Source organism: Boleophthalmus pectinirostris, unplaced genomic scaffold (assembly GCF_026225935.1).
Source record: "Boleophthalmus pectinirostris isolate CB_2022bp ecotype Guang Dong unplaced genomic scaffold, ASM2622593v1 HiC_scaffold_14, whole genome shotgun sequence".
NCBI lineage: Eukaryota > Metazoa > Chordata > Actinopteri > Gobiiformes > Gobiidae > Boleophthalmus > Boleophthalmus pectinirostris.
Genome location: NW_026571047.1, coordinates 14,578,840 through 14,603,457, shown reverse-complemented (window position 1 = coordinate 14,603,457; position 24,618 = coordinate 14,578,840). Strand labels below are relative to the sequence as shown.

Here is a 24,618-nt window from a genome sequence, read left to right as displayed (position 1 = left end):
TGTGGATAGGTAAGGCTTGTGGACACAGAAATGACGTGTATGGATGCAAATCGTTTCCGATACGGTGATACGGTGATACGGTGATACGGTGATACGGTGATTTGTTTCAGTGTAAACATAGCAATAAAGGGGCTATTCCAGGTCTGAAATCATCCAAATGCTTCTAGTGAAGGTGTGGAGCACTTCCTGTATTACCACATGACATCCATCACAAGGTGGAACAGAGTGTCTTTGTTTGAGAAGAACTCAGCCAAAATGTGCAGGGTGTGTGGCTTAAATATGTGTGAATGAAAAAAAAAAGTCGCAAGCAATTCTTACCATTTTATGTTAATTTAGAGTATAGTAAATTTCATAACCTGTCACTTTTGGAAAATAAAAAAATAAAAAAATGGCAAAACGTAATTATCTGGGACGTACAATAATTTGTTGCAGGATTGTACAAACCCATACCCATAATTTTAGCATAATTACTCTTCTATTTCCATTTCCATTCATTAGTCTGTTCAAAACAACAAATCTGATGCACTGAAAATGACGCACGGGCACACACAGACTTAATCTATTGGTGTCAAATATCTGCAAATTTTTCAATATCAGACCAAAACCTTTCGATATTACTGATACCAATATTTGAAACTACGTATATCTTGTTCTTCTATAAATATTGTCACAGAAAATAACATAATTCTGATGTTTACTTTCTACTTGAAAGTGCTGATTTTGTCTACGTCTAGGCAGGTCTTACCCTCATATTGCCAATCTGCAGTAACAGACAAGCACGTTCCATCGGGAAGAGGAGGAGGAGATAAGGAAGGCAGCAGCCACGGGGAAGAGCAGAGGAGAGAAAAAAAAAGAAAAAAGAAAAATCGTGAATGGCACTTTCAGAACAAGATCAGGCAGCAAACATAGGGACAGTGTGGAAGCTGGGAACACAGTTATAAAGCAATATGTTACTAAATTCGAGAGACATTTTTTACGTTTTGTGAAAAAAAGGAATAAAGACATTGTGATTTGTCATGCATTTAGTATTTTTTTTTAAACCAACTGTCATGTCTTACAACCTATATACTTCTCCCATATGACGTATCATTATTATTATTTTCTTAAAGGGTTTATATTGCGCTATTTTCTGATCTATGTTGTTTCCTCATCAAAAGCATACATGGAGTTGTGTTTTGTTTCATTCACACATGTTTAACACACAAATCTGGCATATTTAGGTCAAATTCTCATCTGTTATACCTTGTGGTAATACAGGAAGTGCTCTGCTGTGTTTTTAGACTCCAAGCGCCTTCACTAGAATCATTTCTGATCATTTCAGCCCTGGAATTTCCAATCTCTTCATGATATCACAAGGTAGAACAGAGCATTTTGAGCTTTGGAGATGCAGATAGCTTAATATAAAGGATTATTCAAACAAAACACAACTCCAGGTATGTTTTTCAGGAGGCAACAACATTCTAACATGGCTTAAAGCTCACAATTTTACATAATATAGGACATTTAACACTAAAGCCATTCAATACAAAGAGTAATGGCATGCTGTCTTTCTCTCGACTCATTCCATCATATCTAATCTTCAGTCAAATCTTCTTCCTCAATCTCTCAGCATTCAGCACACGCTCTTACAATTGAGACCACTTCCTGCCAAATTCCATGCACCAAACTTTTTATTACCAACCAAATTATATTAAAATCATCATTCATTTGAATATTTTTATCTCCCCCAGGCTGGAATGTTTTTTGAACAAGAGGTGAGCAGAATTCATTTTGTGCAATCTGCAAGAGACAATGAAAACAGTTTCAGATGATCTATGCGCTTTTCCAAATTACTGTAGGCCAGAGGTTCCTTCACATTTTATAGTAACGGCCCCCCCGAGACTTTGGATGATCAGTTGTATACCAATAGTTGATATTATAATGAAGAAAACGCATTACATTCAGAACATTTCGCTAGCCTTGAAGATACAACTAAGTCACATCCCTCAAATAAAAAAGATGGATTTTTTTTTCTTTGCATAATAGGGCTGAGAATCACAGGGTCCCTCACGATTTTGATACTCGACATATGGCTCACAGTATGATCTTATCACAATATGCTGATACAATCCATCTGTTGCATATGAAATCCTGTGAAATATTACAGTTTTTTAAGAACCAAATAGATTTTAGCAACAATAATATGAAATACATCAAACTTAATCATCAAAACAGTGAATATATCAAGTGTATTGAATAAAAAAGTTTCCTTCCACTAAACACACAACTAAATGGTAGTGCGGTTATAAAAAAAATAAAAAAATAAAAAAGCTAAAAAGATACCAAAATAATACTGTTGGCAATATATCGACACAGCCGCCCACAACAACGATACTGTATCACAAATTTTAGTATCACAATCGCAGTTTATAAGAAGTGGACTAAGCGAGTGTGATAGCGTTCAGCTCCAGTCAAATGAAGCTCATTTTATTAACGATTATAAGGGAGAATTTGGAGCCAGGTCTATATTAGGAATTGGAATTTATTTACGTACAAAATAGCTAAATAGAAACACCAGGATTATGTAGTGTGGGTTAATACGAACATTTTAAGACCATTTTAAAGCCTGACTACAGCAGTTACAGAGAGAGGGCAAGATGGAGACGGAAACGTCCCCTTGCTCATTTCCTATTTAGAATGCGACGGCTTGAGGGTTAACTATGTCCACTTATACAGTCAGTATTTTTGCACACCCCTGAGTCTTTGGTAGTCTTGCCTTGTTTATACATACCACACATTGGGAACCACTGTATGTACGCTCTCTTGACCTAATTTAGCACGTCTTGCATTTTGATTGGCTACTTCAATTAATCTGCTCAAACTCCAAAAAATTGCTTGCTCCACATATCTCTCCATATGTGCTGTCTATACAGATATAATCATGCATAACATCACTACCTCTCCAGAGAATATTCAGGAAGGTCCCAGTAGAGTTTGAGAACACATATTTGCTCACCTAGAAAACCAGCCTCATGGAACACTGATCACATACGGTATCTCCACAGCTCCCTCTCCCTCGCTCTCTCTCCTCTGATTAAGTATTACAGCCCCATGACATCATACATCCTCTCTCCATCCACAGCTATTGTTTCCAGGAATGTGCAGTGGGAGACGAATTCTTAAACATCGGCAAATATAGATCAAACGACTATCGGGGTCTCTGAAGTATCTTATCCCATTATGGTGGGAAGAACGCAGAGATTGCTTTTCCTGCCAAAAAAAAGTGCTGAGTTTCAAATTATTTTCATAAGCAAATTTTCTTGAACAATGTGCACAAGGATGAAGAATAACTCACTTGGCATTTGATGGAGAAGAGTCGTAGGTTAGGTCAGGCTTTTTACCATTTGTAGTGAAAAACCACATTGAAAAAGCATGTGTAAAAAGCTCCATGTGACACTATCATTACAGGCAACATATTGACACAATGAAATAAACAAGATATAAAGATTAAGGAGCTAAAATATCAAGGAACTACCATCAAAGTTCAAAGTGCAAAAATCTTGAAAGTTAAAGGCACTGATTAATGTGTTAAAAACTATATTTTAGTTCACAGTTTGCAGGGTCCAAAGTAATTCCTCACTTTCCTAATAGATTCCAGGCATTTTCATTACCGTATTTTTCAGACTATAAGTCGCACTTTTTTCATGGTTTGGATGGTCTTGCAACTTATACTCCGGTGTTACTGATATATTAAAATGTTCAGAGTGACAGCCGTGAGAGGCTCTAAGCTTGTGTGTCAGTATCTGCTACTCCTACTACTCCTGTACCACTGTCACTTAATTCTACTGTGCATGCCTCCTGTAGAAAAAGCCACTGTCCTGCTGCAAGTAGTGAAATATTCAGCAGAAAAAAGTAATCGAGCAGCGGAAAGTGGAGTGAGTGAGAAACTTGTGAGGGACTAGCGGAAAGCATGGATGAAGAACACAGCTTCACGGCAACCAGGCGAGTGCACCATGCAACTTTCCTGGAAGTCATTGGATGGATCGATAAAGCCTGGACTATAGTGACAACCGAAACCATCCTGTTGGAATTCAGAAAGGCCGGAATAATTCTAACTGAAGCTGATTCTGAGTGAGACGACAGCTACGCAGAAGAGGAAGCGGCGCTCTGTTTACTGTCGAAGATCGGAGCTGGTCAGAAGTGACACCGAGGATGAAGAATTCAATGGATTTAGTGATTTGGGGTGAGATCAAGAGTTTGGTAAACTTGTTCTGTTCTGTTGTTTATGCTATAGTTATCTGAAGAACTGTTAAAATGTTACATTAACATACCAGACGCCTGTTCAGCCTGTTGTTCTCTATTCTATTGTTATGACTATAACTCGCATTTCAAGATGAAATGTCGGTTCCTGGTCTCTGATTTTATAAAATAAATTTCCCCCAAAAAGTGCGACTTATATCTTATTTTATCTTCTTCATTATTGGCATTTTTGGCTGGAATAACTTATAGTCCAAAAAATACAGTATATTTCTAAGCAGAGATCAGTTTTGCCGTCAGTGCCAGGCTAACAACAACAAGCATTCAAACAGCACACTTCCTGATTCCCGGACAATAAAACTTTAACACTGTATAATTGGGCATGACACAGCGAACTAATTTTGACCCCAGAGATTTTACTACGTATTTATATTGGAGCAAGGAAATAAAATGGGTACAGCCACTTTAATGCCTTTGGAAATGCATAGTAATGTAGAATCTATAGCTTTAATTCACTTCAGTTTTTAGCATATGTAATCCCCTATGAAATACGGCAAACTCTGTCTAAGAACTCACTGTACTGACATATAGGTACTCAAAGGGTGCAAACTGTGCCAAAAGTACAGACAAAAAGACTTTAAAACCCCAAACGGATATGTCAGCTGTACTTGTTTGCAGGCAGCCTGTATCTTTGTTTTTCACCAGTGTTCTGATTCATCATGCAACACTTTCTCAAATATGACAGGATCTAAAATAAGACTGAGTTAAAGGTGCACAATATCATTTTTCTGTTGGGAGTCCACGACCTGTTTGTCTCCAAGGAGCTGTTAATGCTTTACCAGAAATAGTTGCACAGTATGGCATTAAAGTTATCTATCTTGCAAGTCAATTATAAAATAAGATAATCCTTTAATGTCTCCCATTGGAGAAATTTATCTTGGGACAGGGGATCACAAGATCAACATTCACCATAGAACAGAAATAAATAAGAGACCAAGTATGACCACGAGTGATACACCAACAGGACCTCTTTACTTCACTCTTTACAGGCAAGCCCTTCACAATCTTGCATTCTATACGAGAAAACATTGTTTTTGTTTACATCTGGATTTTCTGTACATGCGCAGTGGCTGGTAGGCAAAAAGTCAGTCGTCCCGCTCGTTTGTGTTGACAGTTGTGTTGTGTATGTCTGTCATGAGATAACTCCTCTTATTTTGAAGTAGGTTTTGCATTTATAATTGTTTTGGCATGACTTCATCATCTTACTCTAAGTCACTGAACGTTGAGGATCAAAAACGTTACTTTGAAAAGTTAAAACTCACAGATAACTATTGACGATGTTGAAGTTGTACTGTTGTATGACGATTGTTGATGCTGTACGCCGGTAACTTGACGATGTTGATGCTGACTTGTTGATATGGATGCTTTTTCCCTACCAGTGTGGCTGATGTGACGTCATCGCGTTTTCTCGTATTAATAATTGCACTCCCTAAGCCTATGTGCAGCTTTGATTGCACATTCCCCAAAAGATATGGTAAAAAAATGCATTCTTACATTTTGGAAGTTGCCTCTACACAGATGTAACCTGTATCCTTGCCTGGTGATGTCAAAAGAAAACAGCTTGTTATTCCTCACAAAAGTTACACTACACCAAAATGTACTTACTTGTGCTTTTAACCATGTTTTACAGCTGAATCCTCATCAAAAACTTACCTGGACCAGAGCTGTGTTTTGTTTCATCAATAAGCCTGTCTGGTTTCTTTCTCTCTCTCTCTCTCTCTGCTCTCTGTCTGCACGATGAAAAACACAAGGCTCTTCTATGATTTTAAAATCCATTATTCTTCTCCAACAAATTACCTCCACTGCACACTTTAGCAAGTTTAACTGCTCATGTTTTTAGCAAGCAACAAACTACTGCTGCTTCTTCTTCTTCTTCCCTGAACAAAATCTAGTTAAAACGCCCTCTACTGGTAATTATGTTAGGCCTCATACACAACTTTTCAACAAATAAATAATTCATTAATATTAAAGGCACACTGTGTAACTGTGTAACTTGTAAATCTTCACATAAGATGTTTTGTTTGCTAAAAGAAAATGAAAAGGCAGTCTTTAAAAATATTATTGATAGAAGAGGAGGAGACACGGTCCGCGCAGCATGGTTTAGTCCTGTTAAATCCTGTTTTAGACCTGGTTTAATCTTGGTTTAGTCCTGGTTTAGTCCTGATTTAGTCCTGGTTTAGTCCTGGTTTAGACCTGGTTTTAGTCCTGCTTTAGTCCTGCTTTAGTCCTGGTTTAGTTCTGGTTTAGTCCTGGTTTAGACCTGGTTTAGACCTGGTTTTAGACCTGGTTTTAGACCTGGTTTAGTGTCTGGCAATGAGTGGAATTACGGAGACAAAAAACAAAAACAAAAAAACAAACAAAAGGGATATAGCCCCAAATGTGAAAACAGGAAAATACCGCCGTGTAATCCATTTATTTCAACAAAGTAAATGTAATCTAATTACCTCTCATTGAAACAGTAACTGTAACTGAATACAGTTACTCATAATTTGTACTCTGATTATGTAACTCACAAGTAATCCGTTACTCCCCAACACTGAACATCATAGATCTCAATTGTAACTTGGCTGTATTTCCTGATTGTCTCTATGATGATAGGTAAGTTTAATACCATACTGTGGAACATTTTAGGCAATATCTCCATGGAGACAAACAAACAAAAAAGTGCATCTTTACCATCCCATAAAAGCAGCATTGCATTATACTACTGCTGAGCTTCTTTGCATAATTCGCAATGACTGTTTTATAACATGCCCTTTGGGACACTAATGAACAATTTACATCACAGAAAACATGGCAGCAATTACGGCATAGGCAATTTCAGATCCACTTGCATCACAGCAGTGTATTGAGGAACCTGGCCACAGTTCATAGTCAGTAGTTACTTATAGTTGGAGCAGCTGCTCTGTGTGAGTGTATACGCAGCAGATGACAAGTGCATAGCCTCTGCTCCACTGACTCTCTATCCTTGAGTGTAAGCTGAAGCCCGTCATCTATTACTAAACAGCCATTTGTTCTCTGCGGGGCATTCGAGTGCGCCTGCCACGGGCCGGTCCGCTCCTGTCTGCTCCTGTCCGCTCCTGTCTGCTTGCTCCTCCGACTCCCCTCTCTACCTGCCAGCATGTGTTTGAACCCCGCATGGTCCAAATTAAAGGGGATGAAGCGGTAAACAGCGTGGTTTTGATGTATTCTGGCAGATTTTAAATTATTACGCCATGAAAGGTGAGACTTGGGCATGGAGTTAAAGGTGCAGTGTGTATTGCTTCATCTTCATCTGGAATGTTTCACAGTAAACCTTTCTATTTTCATGGAGACCAAACCAGACTGAGTTACAGGTCAGATCTGCGGAGAGGCAACCCTGCTCACAGTCAGAATGCCTGTTTTTCTAGGTGTTTTTCAGCTATAAAACCATCTGTAATTGAATAAATGTAAGGTAGAGCTGTTTAATGTCATCATGTGTGGAACATTAGAGTTAAAAAAGTTACACAGTGCACCTTTAAAAGTAAAACAAAGTGAATATTAAAATCTCTTAAGTCTTTAAATTTAGTTAATTATTACAAGGTGAATGCAATTGTTAAGGGCATGCAAGCAAATTAGGATTAAATTAAATTCTGTAGCTACAGGCAATAAGCTAAATGACTGTACTTAGCAAGTTTTTGGGTGATACTGCTGCATTTTAGCTATTGATGTTCTGACCAGATGTTTTGTTGTGTCCTTGGGCAAGACACGTGACCCGCCTTGCATATTGACAGCAAACGATCAATCCATGAGAAACTATGTTATCATCACCGAGTATCTTCAGCATTTACACATAAAAAGACTTTTTGTCCCTGAGTCTGACTCTGCTCAGATTGACTATAGACCTCTTGATTAAAAAGCACCAAGCATATCATTGACTATTACAAATGTCTGAATCTCAATCTTGATGAAATAAAACACAATTTCACCTTAAATGAACTTCAGTCGCTATATAGACCACAGCCTCTTTACCAAGACATGCAGACCTCTCAAAATGCCCGCCACAGCTTCCTATATACACCACAAGTACACGACATCTCCACACTTCGGCATATTTAATTATTTCTGAGCCCACTTGTCGGTAAATCAAACATCTCCAACATGTCCTGCACTCCACTTGGACCCTCTCCTCATTCCTCTTCAAAGTTTTCCTCAAGCATTTCGTGTCTGCATCTGTCCGCTCTCATCCGCTCGAAGAACTCACTGCGTGCAGAAATATACACCTGGTTTTGTTAAATTTTCTGAGACAAAACAATCACAGGGAACGCATTTGCACATGAGAGGATGAGTAAATCCAGATAATGCCGGTTCTCTGTCAGTGCGAGGAGCAGGCAGATGAAGGCTGCAGAGGACGTAGTGTTAAGGGGAAAAGACTGTGCCCTTAAACAGACAATATCAAGGAGGAAGTAGAGTAGGTGGTGTTATTTTAGACTGATCAGCTGTGGTGAGATTTTAATCTGGGAATGAAGTAGTCTTTTCAAAGTTCTTCAAAATGACACGGTGGCTGAGTGGTTACAATTTTAACATCACAGGAGAGAAGGAGCCTTTCTGTGTTTGAATGTTCCTCTGTCCGGTTTCCCCCATTTACACAGAACATGAACAATAAGTAAAATTCTTTAGTTAATGTTTTTATACTATTAGAAAATTGACTCTTGTGAACTTTTAGCCATGTTATAATGCTGTAAACTCTTCAAAAATATACCTGGAGTTGTGTTTTGTTTCATTCACAGGTTTAAGTAGCAATTTTTAATAGTCATCACCACTTTCATACTAGGTGATGTGGATGAAGTGTCTTGTCTAAGGACACAACAATATTTTTACCACTGTGGTACCTGATTTTCCCAGCAGTCGCCCAATCCAAGTACTAACCAGGCCCAGCCCTGCTTAGCTTCGGAGATCTGACAAGATCTGGCTTTGACAAGGAGGTTTGGCTGCCTTTTAAAAGTTACCTTTTACCTTTTGTTCAGAAGAGATTGCCAATTTCAGGGCTGAAATCACTTAAATGATTCAAGTGAAGGTGTAAAGAGTTTAAAAACACAGTGAAGCATTTCCTGTATTAAGGTAGTCCCGAGGAGATGGGTCTCCAGGCGCAGCACTGACACATTTTCCCTATGGGGGCTATAAAGGCTAATCGTACCCTTCTGCAGTTCTGTCAAATTGGCTATGTACTTTGGTTTAATTGTGTTCCTGAAAACCTAAATTAGTTTAAGGTCCTTTATGCTCCCTAGTCTAATGCCATACTGTGTAACATGCCAGACAGTAGCATCTTGTCATCAGACAAGCAGATGACGGACCTTTCACCAGGAAACTTATAGTGCACTACTAGATAAAAGTAAATAAAGAAACTTTAATATAGCTTGAGCCTGACTGACACTTATAAAGCACTTATTTAAAATGTTTGAGAGGAAAAACGCATTTAAATGTGTGTTACAAAAGCGGAGTGTGTACATTCCTCAAATATATTCTCAGCGCTGTGAGCATTTGTTCATGTGCATCAGACTGTGATATTTCTCAATGGAACTGAATAATCTCCCTGAATCAAACCAATTACTGAGCATTCCAGATGACATTGGCCATTGCATTAACTCATCTTATTGAGTAACACACAAATAACTCTCACAAGGTCAAAACAAATACAGCCCATATAATTACAAGACAGCATGGAATAACACAAGCTATAGTATAAAGCACAGGTCAAGAGAAAAATATGTGGCCAGGTATGGTCTTTGCCTCCTATTTTGCAGGTATGTCAAAAAAAAAAAAAAAACACACACATTAACTGCTCACTCCTGATTAAAAGGCCTATATTAAGCTATTTTCTGATCTATGTTATAGTGTGGTTTCCTCATTAAAAACACACCTGGAGTTGTGTTTTCATACATGTTCAACACACAAACCTTGCATATTTAGGCTAAGTTCTTCTCTCAAACAGAAAACTTCACACACCTTCACTAGAATCATTTCGATCAGGGGTCCCCAACTGCTGGGCCAGGGACTGGTACCGGGCCGCGAAAGCACGAACCCATGTATGTTGCATGGGCTGCGCCACTAAACCAGAACTAAACCAGAACTAAAACAGGTCTAAGACAGGTCTAAAAACAGGACTAAAACAGGATTTAGCCTTGACTTAACCATGCCGCCAGATCATGCGCTGCGCCTCCTCCCATGGCACAAAAAAGGTCGGGGACTATTGATTTAGATGATTTCAGCCCTGGAATTGCCAATCTCTTCCGAACTAAAAGTGTAAATAAATATAATTTGTCTTTGTTAAAATCTCTTGTGACTTTTTATTATTATTTTTATATTGCACCATTTTCTGTTGTTAACCATTAACTTATGCATTTATGTTTAGTGCTTTTATTTTGAAGGGTTTATCTTCGTCTAATTACTTTGACAACGAGAAGGGAAAAACGTTATATGAAGCAAATGTGTACACATTTTTTGGTATTTTTCTATGTCTTTGTTTCGCTTTCCCTCTGAAGAGGCACAAAGGTATGTTATTGATGTAAATATTTCTTTTGAATAATTTTGTGTCTCTAGTTTTTTATCATTGTTGATTGATGCTGTCAAGATGAATGTAAATATTAATCAAACTTGCGTTGAGTTTCGTGAATGCGTCTTTACACACTGTATTTTGTATTCCTTTTAGCTCTTACGGCATATTGGAGGATTTATTGCCATTAAATCTAAAAATAGTCAGTTCAAGTGTCAGTCTTCATTCAGAGGGATATGTCACAAAAGGCAAAAGGTAGCTGTTTAAAAACTAAAGCTTCATGACATCACAAGGTGGAATAGAGCAATTTCAGTTTTGGAGATATTAGAGATTAATAATGGAGGATTACTCAGACATGTGCGAATGAAACAAAACACAATTCTGGATATGTTTTGATGAGATAACAACATTGTAACATAGCTTAAAGCTCATAAGAGTCCATTTTGTGTAATATAGGACCTTTAGAAACAACCACCACACCATTAGCCAAGCACGATGATTAGCCCCTGTAGCCTCCCTCCATAGCAACCGTCTCCACGACAAAGGGACCCACAGTTTCCAGTAAGTGACGGCGCCTGGCCACGGATGATACAAGCCTGACACATTCACACCAGGTTAAGAGCCGCACATGGAGAGGAGGTGTGATACTCCACTCAGACGGAGTCCAGTTTCCATTAAAAATACATGCTGCGCCGTGAGTCAGTCTGTTCTCATGACCAAGCACGCTGGTGTTCGCAGCTAGAGCGCATGTATTCAGACTGCTGTTTACAAGGGATTCCCCCATGGCAGCTAATGCAAGAAGAGTGTGCAGGTTTGTTTAATCCAGGTGACATCATTTCCCTCAATAATGAATCTGTACTTTGGTTTAAAAATGGCAAGTTTCCAAGAGAACAAAAAACTAGAGACACAAGGTATATTTAAAGATCCTAAATTATGCAAAAATGACTCTGCAAATTGACTCTGCAAATTTTGAAGCAATTTTGAGCCATGTTAATATGTTGTTACCTCCTCAAAAACATACGAATTCACAGACGTGACTCGACTGTCATCACAGGCATTATTTACTGAGCAGAAAAAACAAACCACGGATAGACCAGGACTAACCCAGGACTAACCTATGACTGATTCCAGGACTGAACCAAGAGAACTAAACCAGGACTAAACCAGGACTAAACCAGGACTAAAGGGCCGTTCACACCAAAGCGTCAAAAAACGCCTTGACGCCTCTATTTGGACGCCTTTGCATTTGAATTTAGACGACCCTGATGCGCGTCTTTGACGCCGTGGACGAACGGGACAAAAATACTTGACGCGCGTCCATTGCCCTGGAAACAAGAGCCCGGTCCCGGTCTTTTCCCGAAACAATGTCAGACAAGACTGATAGAGTGTTTTTATGACATAAAACATCAGCGGAGGAGATCGGGTCGACGACTGGGGCGTATAAATATATATATTTATACTCCGCTAATGACACTGGATCAGTCCCGGTCTAGTCCTGGTCTAATACCGGTTTAGTCCTGGTCTAATCACGGTCTAGTCGTGGTTTAGTCCCGGTCTATTCAGTGTCTAGTCCTTGTTTAGTCCCGGTCTAGTCCTGGTTTGGTCCCAGTTTGGTCCCGGTCTAGTCTCGGTCTACTCCCAGTCTAGTCCTTGTTTAGTCCCGGTCTAGTCCTTGTTTAGTCCTGGTCCGGTCCTGGTTTAGTCCTGTTCCGGTCCTGCTGTAGTCCTCGTGATCGGCTCGGTGATTGTGGTGTATATATTTATGCTCCGCTCATGTTTGTGGTTCTCGCTCTGGTTCTCGGGTCTTGCTTCCTGATAATAACGTCGCTGTGTCACTGGATACTCATCCCTGATTGGTTGACGCGACGCGTCTGATGCGAAAAGTTCAGCATTTTCAACTTCTTGATGCTGACGCCTTGGACGCGCGTCTAGACTGCTGACACCAAAACGCTCAAGACGCGCCGTGTCGACGCCAGATTTGCGCAGCGCTGACACCGAAGATGCGCCGCAAAAACGCAGGACGCTCTAGTCGCGTGTCCACATAGACTTTACATAGAAACTGGACGCTTTGACGCCTTGGTGTGAACGGCCCTTAAGCCAGGACTAAACCAGGACTGAACCAGGACTAAACCAGGACTAAACCAGGACTGAACCAGGACTCACTTGGAGGTGTGCGGGTGTAGGTTGTCAGGTGACCGCAGGCGAAAGGACCGACATAGCAGCCGTCGCCAGATTACGCTTTGTGGGTACCCTGCTCCGTGGACTCGGGGTTCTCTCTCTCAACATTAGTCCTGGTGTAGTTGTCCTGGTGTGGTCCTGGTGTAGTCCTGGTGTGGTCCTGGTGTAGTCCTGGTGTAGTCCCGGTGTGGTCCTGACCCGTCCGTGTGTAATCACTGCCCGCCCGTAAAATTCCAGAACGTTAAAACCCGCCCGTTTCAGCAACTATTTGCCCGTATCTGTCGGGTACCTGCGGGTACCTGACCCAGTGCAGGACTCCGGTATGTATTACCACATGACATCACAAGTTGGAACATAGGGTTTTCAGTTGGAGAGGAAAAACTCAAAACACAACTCAGCACAACACAAGGTATGTTTGAGATTAGGAAAAAACTTTATAAAATAGATCAGAAACTAGTGTAATATGATAAGTGTTTTGCAAATGGTTGTTGAAACACTTATCAGAGCTACATTCCAAGTAGTGGGAATGGAAGAAACTTGTATAAAACAGATGTGTGGGAGCAGATAGTGAGAGCCTGTCCCAGAAATTACATGGGAATTTGAAGATTTTAAGTTGTTCAGATCAGTTGATGGAAAAGTGAAAGATTCAACTAGCTTTGCCCTGTGTTTTGACTGTGTACATGACAAACTTCTTTGACTCAACCCACATCCTCGTAAACCCCCCAGGCACAAATCATCCAGAGCTACTTGATGAAAAGACACCGAAATTTACATCTGTGTTTCAGAAAAGAGCAAAACTACAGCCCCCTCATTCCCATTTCACTTTTTCTAATAACATAAAGATGACAAATCCGAGCGTGCCTTTAATAGTTTCTAATGTTTATATTATGAAGCGCTTTTGCATTTTTCAAAAACTTATCAGCTTCAGTTCAGTGCGGACTGTCACCGCTGTTGCATATTTACTTTTGGCTTATCTCGACTTTTTCCCCCCTAAAATAATTCCAGTAAGCAGTTGGCAAAAAGCCCGGAGGACATATAGCAGAATACATCAGCAAATACTTCCACTATGAAGCTTGTAGAAAATCAAACATCGCAAGGAGCTCAGTATATATCCTTGGCATCTCAAACTTGACATGATTGGCATACATTACAGCCCGTCGGTTTGCCAGATATTTCAAGGCATTCTGATCCCAAACTGGCCTCTATCCACTGAAATAATTGAGTCATTTTGCCTGATGATTTTTCAAATTGGCTTAGCGCTAGGAAGCCATTTCACAAGCACCAAAAAGAGGCATGTAATTGACCACAGATTACAACAAAGTAACTGCTATAATGCTGAAATTTGGGGTGAAAAAGATGTTTAATTATGCAAACTTTTTAAATTTCGGGATTAATACCTAGTCATTAGCAGATCACAGAAGTTTTTTGAAGAGTTTTAATCAATTGTTACCTCGCCATATTGTGAGGAATTTGTGCTCATTGGGGGATGCGTCGTACTTGAATTCTTTCTGCCTGTTACCATCTGTGGAGTTTTCGCTTGGTTACGTTGCCTCGAGTGGAGATTAGGAATAAGAAGAACCGAATAGTGTTGGGAAAGTGAAATATAGGAGCATAAAATTTGAATGAGAAAATTGAAAGTTTATCAGGATGTCAGTAGCATGTTCAGTATACTAATCAGTTCTCCTTTATTGTCCCCATAAGGAAATATTCACCATCCCTCAAAGCTGGCGGGCGGATCAGTCTATTTTACAGGTTTTGAATGATGTAATTTGTCTGGTAGAGGATCTGCCAACTGATTGTCATCATGGAGATGTTATTACTTTGTTTGGAAAGTTTCACAGTATTGAATTAAACTTATCTATCTTGCATTTGTTAAATGAAATGTGTTAAAATTTAATTCTTATTGTGTCTCTTTGGGGTTAGATTAGGTTAGTGCCATACTGTGGAACAATTGCAAAACAAAACATCTCCATGGGGACAAGCAGACAGCAGACACTCAACTAGAAAAGTTACATAGTGCAACTTTAAGCTTTCTATTTCAGAATTTGTTGTAGTAGTTAGTAATTGGCATATGTTTAATACCCACTAGGGATGTAACAATAACCGAAATATGATATTGTGTTGTCAAATGTCTCACAATAATATTGTGGACCATCACAATATATCGAATTACAAGTCTCTTTGCTTAAAGGAATAGTTATGGTGTAGTAATAGCTTAAAAAAAAAATAAAAAAACTGACGGAACTACATAGACCATGATCCTTTGCTCCATTTCAGTGCAAACTATATGAAGAAATAACTGTTCTAAGCAATTTTAAATCTTTGTCAAGGCAATTTCTGTTAGCCTCCACAAAATATCGTAATAAATACTGTACCGTGAGATGCATATCATGAAAATACCAAATCAAGAGATTTGGATATCGTTACATCCCTAATGCCCACCTTAATTTGTAGTAATAGTAAACTTCTGGTTTCTAATCAATATCCTATTGATTACTTACTTTGCAATGATATCAAGCTGGGGGTGTTCTACATGTATCTCTAGGGTGGAATGTTACCATGGTGACACAATGCACACATTAGCAAAAACATTGCTAAAAGTAAAAAAAAAAAAATAATACTAATAAAATGGATTCAAACTCATTTTCAGGAGAATGTTTGTATCATTTGTTCATTAGTTTTTCAAAATAAAACCAAAAATGTAAAAAATGAAAAAACAAACAAAAACAAAACAATTTTCTTTATTATCTGTCTCCAAAAACAAAATGAAAAAATTGAAAAATTATAAGTTTTTTTCAATTTTCGATTTTGTGTTTAAATGAATAATGGAAAAACCTGATAACGGCCCGTTTCCCATTTCCTTGACTTAAACGCATACAGACTGAACCAGGACTGAACCGGTCTCAGTCCTGGTCTCAGTCCTGATCACCCAACAGTCTACACAGGCGCACCTCTGGGCCCGTCCCAACACTTTTGGTCCGTTCTGGTTTAGTCCTGGGATCAATTCGTATGTGGAGCAAAAGTCCAGCATTACAGTTTAAGTCAAGGGAACAGGAAACAGAGGTTATCTGTTTTTCCATTATTCATTTAAACACAAAATCAAAAACTGAAAAAAACAAAAAACAAAAAAAACAATGAATCATTATCTGTTTTTTCATTTTGGTTTTGGAGACAAATAATGGAGAAAATAGTTGTTTCTTTGTTTTCTTATTTTGGTTTTATTTTGAAAAATGGATGAACAAATGATACACAGATTCAGGAGCCTGCGATCAATGCTTTTCTGTCACGGTCCTGTTTAAGAGGCGTGACTAACTGAAAAACTACCTTGACTGTAATGTTATTAACAACACAAATCAGCTCTTCTGTTGTAGCTTCAACTAAGTCAACACTTTCTGATCAGACTGTGTTAGCTCAGATTAAAGTCTAACAAAGCCTCAGACAGAGCAGTGCTTACAGTTAGCATCACACCCCAGGGAATGTATGAGCTGCAAAGTATTAAGAGCCAAAAAATATAATAAAAATAGTATACATTTGGTCCTTGACGTAAAGTGCTTTGGAGAGACTACTATATTTTTCTCGACTTGACTGACAGCTCCCAAATTTTGATAGTGCGCTCTTGGTCGAAAGATTCCAAGTAAACATTTGGTGATGAAGACGTCTGCTGAGATGAGAGGAGGAAGAGGATAATGTGACTGGAAAGTGAGTGGAGGATAGGCCCATGTGCCAGCAAGTTTTTACTCAAACACATGCAGAATTTCTGTTTTGGATTGCCGATGAACAGATTTAATTATGATTAACATGCGATGACTTCAAAGTGACCCGATGCTAACAGTACATATGTGTCATAGTTTGATAACATGGCAGGCATACAGTGCGGGGGCGTCACCATTATAATGCTCCACAGACTGCTAAGTTAATTACATATTGGGCCTTTTGATGCAAATTAATTATTGTGCAAAGAGCCTTTTGTGATAATTACTTATTAAAAGCACATTATGAACGCTTGCTAATGAAAATGTTAGAAGAGGGAGCCTAGCAATTCAGTACTTTATAATAGAAAAATGTACACAGACATCAAAAGACTATAATTCTCACGACAAGAAGTTTGTACGGCGTGCCCTCTTTTTATGTGACAGTAATTCTATGATAGTTGAAGATCAAATTGTAGTAGGATTTTTTATGATTATTGAAGCCGTGACCAAACGCCAGTCAAATGTAGTTTGACAGATGTGTTGTAAAAGCAGCTCCTATAAGTCTAAATGCAACCTCTGTGGCCTTTGAGTCTCTTATTATCTGAGAATCAGGAAGTCTGCTGTTAGCGTGCATATGTTTCTTTGCTATATCATTATGGTAAAACTTCTCTCTGGGCTTGAAAGTTGTGAAAAGCACTTAAAAACTCATTGTGGTGAATAATTAGGATGCTTAAAATGCATTAGGTAAGTGAGGATTAACATCTCACCACTGCTAGTTCTGTTTTTCACATTTTTGAAACTATAAAATATATTTATATCTGACATTTCCTATAAAAATGAATGGGAACGCAAGATCATTGTCCTCTGAGAAATGTCAGTGTGGATATCTTAAAGGTCCTATATTAGGCTATTTTCTGATCTATGTTATGTTGTTTTCTCATCACAAACATACCTGGAGTTGTGTTTTGTTACATTCACACATGTTTAACACACAAACCCTTCATACTCAGGGTTATTAGAGTTCTTGTCTCAAACAGAAAACACTCCGTTCCACCTTCTGATATCTTGTTGTAATACAGGAAGTGCTCTGCTGTGTTTTTAAACTATAAACATACACCTTCACTAAAATCATTTGGATAATTTCAGCAATGGAATTACCTATCTCTACTGAACTAAAGGTAAAGTAGCTGTTAACTTCAAAACTACGACTTCATGACATCACGTCAAGGTGGAACTGAGAATTTTGGAGCTGTAGACAGAGTAATAATGCAGGATTACTCAAACATGTGAATGAAACTCAAGTGGAGGAGTTCAAGTATCTTGAGGTCTTCTTCACGAGTGAGGGGAGGACTGAGCGTGAGCTTGACAGGCGGATCGGTGCAGCGTCTGCAGTAATGTGGTCGGTGTATCGGGTCATTGTGGTGAAGAAGGAGCCGAGGAGTCGAAAGGCAAAGCTATTGATTCACCACTCAATCTATTTTCCTACCTTCACCTATGGTCATGGACTTTGGGTAATGACTGAAAAGACAAGATCGAGAACACAAGTGACTGAAATTAGTTTCCTCTGCAGAGTGGCTGGGTGCTCCATTAGAGTTAGGATGAGGAGCTCAGTCACACGAGAGGAGCTCGGAGTACAGCCGCTGCTCTTCCACGTCGCGAGGAGCCAGCTTAGGTGGCTCGAGCATGTCCCACCGGAAGGAGGCCCCGGGGAAGACCTAGGACACGCTGGAGGTACTATGTCTCCTGGCTGGCCTGAGAAAGTATTGGGGTCCTGGAGGAAGTGTCTGGGGTGAAAGAAGTCTGGGAGTCCCTGTTTGCACTGCTGCCCCAGCGACCCATCCCCAGATAAGTGGAAGAAAATTGATGGATTGGTGTGAATGAAAAAAAAAAGTTTTTGATGAGGTAACAACATTCTAACATGGCTTAAAGCTCATAAGAGTCAATTTTGTGTAATATAGGACCTTTAATGACAAGTATGAATAGAAGAAATCTCATTGCAAATATCTAAAAATAAAGTTATTAGGGGGAGCGGGTTTGCAGATATTCATTACATAAACAACATTCATATTTGATGATTAATAGCCTTACCATATGAATAGACTGAACTCGGCAAGTGACTTCTATCTGGTCTGGGATCATTTACAAAAGTGCCATTAATCAAACTGAAGTTGGTTTGCAGTGATAAACATATTGAAGCCAGAAATAAATACATCTCAAAACATCTACCAAGTTTTCATACAGCCCTACAGTATATCATGGAAATAGAGATCCATGATCCCGCCATGTCCTCCAAAGACAAATCCAACGTGCATACCAACTGTCTGGTATTGAAAATCATGGCATGTTTTAACGTTAAGATGGATGGTTCTACGTTCTCCTATGTCGTGTCCTTTTTAAGCTTCCATCAGCAGGTCTAGAGCCTCTCCACGCATCTCCACGCCTGTCCCCGGGGTCCCATCCCTCTAAGTCCCACCCCTCCCACCCCCACTTCTCCACATCCATCACCCTCTCATCTATCCATCCTCTCCCCCCTGCAACTATTCATCCGTGGAGGACAGAACGGAGAGAGAGAGAGAAAGAGAGGGGGGAGATGATTGTAAGGAGACTCAAAGAAGCGATGGATGGGTACGTGGTAGGGGTAAGGGGAAAAGCCAATGGCACAGTAGTGACCTTGTGTTAGATTGATGTATCCCGAGGGTGCACGGGGGTTTCTGGTTGGGTGTAAGGAGTCAACAGTTTGTCATTGAGCTGGTCTGATGTATGATACTTGAGGATTGTCAGGTGATCACCCATTGCAAAAAGAGTGGCATCAGAGAGCAGCCAATTTCAGATTTGATTTTAACATTAAGAAAAAGTTGAAAGCACATTTTTGACAATAGAATGACAAATTTAATTCAAAATAATAAGTTTCTCTAAAGGTCCACTACAAGTTTTCTGGTGTTGGTCTCATGACTTTGTTACTGCATCGCCTGCAGTGTTCCACAGTATAGTATGCTCTAAAGTTAAGTAGCTTTCAATTATTCAAATACTTGGTTTAGTGGAGTCGACTGATGTCTGGTTTAAACTAGATCCTATATTACACACAATTGACTCATGAGAGCATTCAGTCATAACAAAAACATAACCAGAGTTGTGTTTTTTTTGTTTCATTCACACATGTTTGAATTATTAATGCATTATTGCCTACATGTCCTCAGCTCAAAATGTTCTGTTCAACTTTGTGACATCACGAAGCAGCAGTTTTCAAGTTAACAGACATCTTTCACGTTTAATTCAGAGATTGGCATTTCCAGTTCTGAAATTAATGATTCTAGTGAAGGTTTATGGAGTTTAAAAATGACGACAATGACGACAATGACGACAATGACGACAATGACGACGACAAGGACGACAAGGACGACAACAACAACATTATAACATAGATCAGAAAATAGCATAATATTAGGTCCTTTATGTGTGAATGTGATTTTATGGAAAATCTATACCAGGCAAAATAACATCTCCATGGTGAAAAAAAAGTCGTTTTTTTGTTTTTTTTGACAACCATAAGGTACAGTATGTATATATGATTGCTAAGTTGGTACTGTATTTCTCAACTGAAAACAAGTGTGGCACAAGCAGAAAAATCTTCTATCAAAAAATTTGAATTCCAAAATATCTCTTGGTATCACCAGTTCTGGCTTAGATTTGCACTTCTGTCCTAGAAACTGCCAGATTGAAAACCATTTGCAAACCAATCTGATCTCAAGTTTGAAATTTCTATCCATTTGAAACCTTCCATGAGTTTGTTCCCAAGAAACAGTACTGGCAACTGACTAAATCCCCCAACCAAAAAGTTACATAGCGCACCTTTAAGAATGTGTGAAAGGACTTCAACTATGTGACCTTATATGTTGACGCATTTGTCGTGTCACAAAAGGTTATCTTGAACTTAAATATAAAGGAACAGACGGAGACGAGCAATGAAGAAGTTCTAACAGCACAGGGAGGGACAGAGTTAGACGGATCCTGTGAAATAACATAGTGTTACTGAGGAGAGAAGAGGACAGATGCTGATGAGAAAGAAAGGCAAGAAAGAGAAATGTAAAAATGAGCAAAAACAGAGTGAGAGGAGAAGGTCTAACTGAGGACAGACTTACAATAAAGACTCAGGGTAATAAATATTAAAATGACATTGGAAATTATTGCTAAACCATTACTAATATATGTGCAAATTCCACATATATCTAATGATCTCACAGAAACTGAACAGACATTATTGAATCTTTGACAGAGAAAATAAGGACAAGACAAAATATGTAATAAAGTAAAAAGCTTAAATGACCTCAACAAAAGTTCAGTACAATACATAGCTTCCCATCAAAAATCCTAAAAATTCCTGTCCTCTTTCAGTGTCATTACAGACGTCTTTCAGAGTCTGGAGCGGAGGTTTGCCGCCACAGACAGTACAGCTAACAACAACTAGCATGCTAATGTGCACTTCCTGATTAGAGGACAATACATGCTTTAGAATAAGATGCAAACAGTACAAGACCTGCTTATACATTTTTTTCAGTATTTGGGAAAGGACAAATTTTGCTGAACTACATGGGAAAAAATGACAAGGCCTTCTATATAAGACAGAGGTGGGCAATTATTTTTTTCTGAGGAGCCACATGAGAAACAGAAAAGATTGTGGATGGCTGGGCCAAAATGCTTAACTCACTTCTGCAGATATTAATTGTATTTGTTTATAAAAAACATTAAAAACCATTGTTTTTGACGAGCGGTAAGACTGGTAAGAGTTTATTTTATGACTAAGCAATGACAAAGAGAGGTTGCCTCACAAAAAATGCCTTTAAAAAAAATCTCTAAAATAAAAGCAATTCAGCTTTAGTTCACACATTAGGTAAAATGATAAAATATGTTTATTTTGTAAATCCAAATGAGCTTAAACTGGCCGGTCAGTCACCCGTGGCCCGGGAGCTGTACAATTCCAAGGTTTGATATAAAGGCTGCAGATGAATTAAAGGTACACTATGTAACTTTTCTGGTAGAGGGTCCTTCATAGAGATGTTATTGCTTTCTCTGGAATGTTCCGTTAAGGCAGGGGTGGTAAACTCAAATTCACAGAGGACCAAAATTAAAAACTGGGACTAAGTTGTGGGCCAAACTAAATATTTGTTGAAAAATTTCAACAACATCTGCATGTTTTCTCTTCTTTCAAGATATGTAATATTAAACCTTTTCTTTTTAAAATAAATATTTAATAATAGTTTTGCTTAAACACTGAATCCAGAACAAACATAATATAAAATAATAAACATTTTTTTAAATAAATAATGTCTCTATAGCCTATCTGTAGCCAGCGGGACAGCTCTAATATATATTTGATATAATTATTATTATTTGGCCTGCAAGATCATATTGCGAGCCAAATTTGGCCCCCGGGCCTGAGTTTGACATGTCCACATTAAGGCGTTATACATATCCATCTTACATAACATGAATTTTTATTGACCTAAAAACTTTCATTCTTACTGTGAGTGGGTTTGCCTCTCTACAGACGTGAAATGTAAACTGGCCCTGTGGAACATTACAGCCAGCAAGGAACAAGGGAAAGCAGGTGACAGACCCTCCACCAGAAAAATTACACAGTGCACCTTTAAGAAATGACTTCTCTGCACATCAGTAAACGCAGCAAGTCACATGACAACAATTAAGTAGTAGTAGTAGAAGTTATGAGATACTGAGCATCCAAAGTATGAGTAAAAAGTTAAATGAACTCTCCAGCCAACACACTCCATTAAAACAATATTCCGCTCTGTGTGATGATGCTATATTGAATAATTCCATCGCTACCTTCTACTGCAAAATCAGCATTGTGCATCAGAACCCATGTGGACTTGAGCTAAATGTGTGTGGACATCTTTTCAATGACCCTTACACTGCCAGCTGTATTTATGTGCTCCTGAAGGTAAAACAATTATAAAAATACAATCCTCCCCAAACTTCATATGAACTTTGTACACAGATCTTAAACTATTGTGAGAATGTGCAGCAACAACTGTGCTAAGCAAATATTTATACACAATTGCCCATTAACGCTAAGTGGTTAACAAGGACTGAGAATAACTTTTGAAGTAGATAAGATTAAATACAGATATTAGTTTATGTATTATTGCCAGTTGTACTTATTGAGATGAAGAGGTGAGAAGTTGCTGTGTCAAGGGCATGCTTATACTTTAATCAAGATAAGTTCTCTGAAAACAGTAGCATTAAGCTTAAGCGTCCTTGAGCAATTAAGTTGTGCTTTAGAAAAGACTTTTATGCCCACTGAAAATAAATTATTTAATTATTACAATCAGCCAATTCATATGCAATCATTATGAAAAGAGGTCGAGATTCTAGCAGAAATTACAAGATGTTTACAGTCATTGTAAAAATAGAAGTATAGCATTGGGTCTTGTTAGTATTTGGATGGGAGACTGCTACAATTGACTGTTGTTGTACCCTTTGGCAAGCCATCATGCCTCCACTGTTGAAGTACACAGGGATATGAATTCGCATGTGTTAGTGAGAGAAATTGCAGGACATCAAATTGAATTCAGCTTCTTTTTCTCAGTTCAAAGTAATACTATATGATCCTATGCTACTTTTGCAACTACTATTACTATAAATAATTACTTTTAAAATAAAATGTGTAACATAATAAATGCTGTTACGTAAACCAATACTTTGCAACCTTTTGTGAGAAATGGCACACTTTTTGAAAAGATTCTGCACCACATCAGTCACTAATCTCTTTCAAATCACACCATTTTGAAGGTAATGTGGTGTGAATATTGACCATGCTTTTGAGTCTGGATTTAGCACTGCTTTTGTATTTTATTTTATTTTTTCTTGTTTAGAAATTTGCTAAGGACATAACAAAATTGATAATGATTTCAGGAAATGAAACACCTGTAAATCCATAAAGGAGGTCACCAAAGGGCTTGGACAACTTGGATGGAATTTCAATTCCAATTTGGAAATGTTACATAACAACAACAAAAGAAAGGTCCCATACTCCACTCTCTCCCCACACTCAAAACATACATAACCACACAAAACCACACAAAAATCAATCAGCAAATCAACTTTCAATCAAGTCCAATCTTGTCAAAATGTTCAAGAGAATGGAACATACTTGCATGCAATTACGTAAAGTGAATGCTACAGTAATAGGCCATCATTGAGAAAAGAATTGTAGAACAAGTCCAATAATGATTTATAGACACAAAAATTGTACAAGATTTTTTTTTTTTTTTTTTTTGGGCAAAATCCAAATAGGGTATTTTGAGAGAGCTCACAGAAGACATTTTAGAATTAATGGCTTCACGAAACAAGTCAGAAGTGTTGATGAGGGAACAACAATCTAACATGATTTAAAGCTAAAGTTTGCATAATGTCTTTTAATACATACATACTCTCAACTTGTACTTGTACTTACTGCTAGTGCTCATGCTACTTGTACTATTTTCAAAGGTAACTTGTATACTTATGTAGTCCACCTGTGGTCTCACTGCACTGCAACTGAAGTAACTCTTTTCCCGTTTACTGATATGTCCCGCTCACACCTCAGATCAAGTCACATTGAATTAGCCGTACGAGTACTGCACCGCCTACACCACATCTTCATGCATTTATAATCAGTGTAAAGGAGACTACGAGCTATTAAAAGACGATCCGAGACGAACATTTTTTACTTATCACCTCCAGATCTGTCAAGTAAACAAGCTCCGCATCCTCTAATTACTTTTTGAAAGATGACAATATTACCTGATGGATCAAATTAAAGCAATTTGTAAGAAAGTAAGCTGAGGAGGAATGGCATCATTTTGGATAGAAAAGTAGTGCTGTTTCAAATTAAGATTTACAAGGGCACTAATTAAAAAGAAAGAAAAAAATAGATTGAATGTA

At 38.5% G+C, this 24,618-nt stretch overlaps 1 protein-coding gene across 1 annotated transcript in view; it reads right to left on the bottom strand.

Moving 5' to 3' along the window:
* LOC110171006 (protocadherin-15-like) overlaps window positions 1–24,618 on the bottom strand; it is a 290,940-nt gene that overhangs the window by 209,224 nt on the left and 57,098 nt on the right. The window contains exon 3 of the mRNA XM_055150550.1: window positions 746–760. Coding sequence (XP_055006525.1) covers window positions 746–760 — 15 coding nt within the window. The remainder of the gene's footprint in view (window positions 1–745; window positions 761–24,618) is intronic.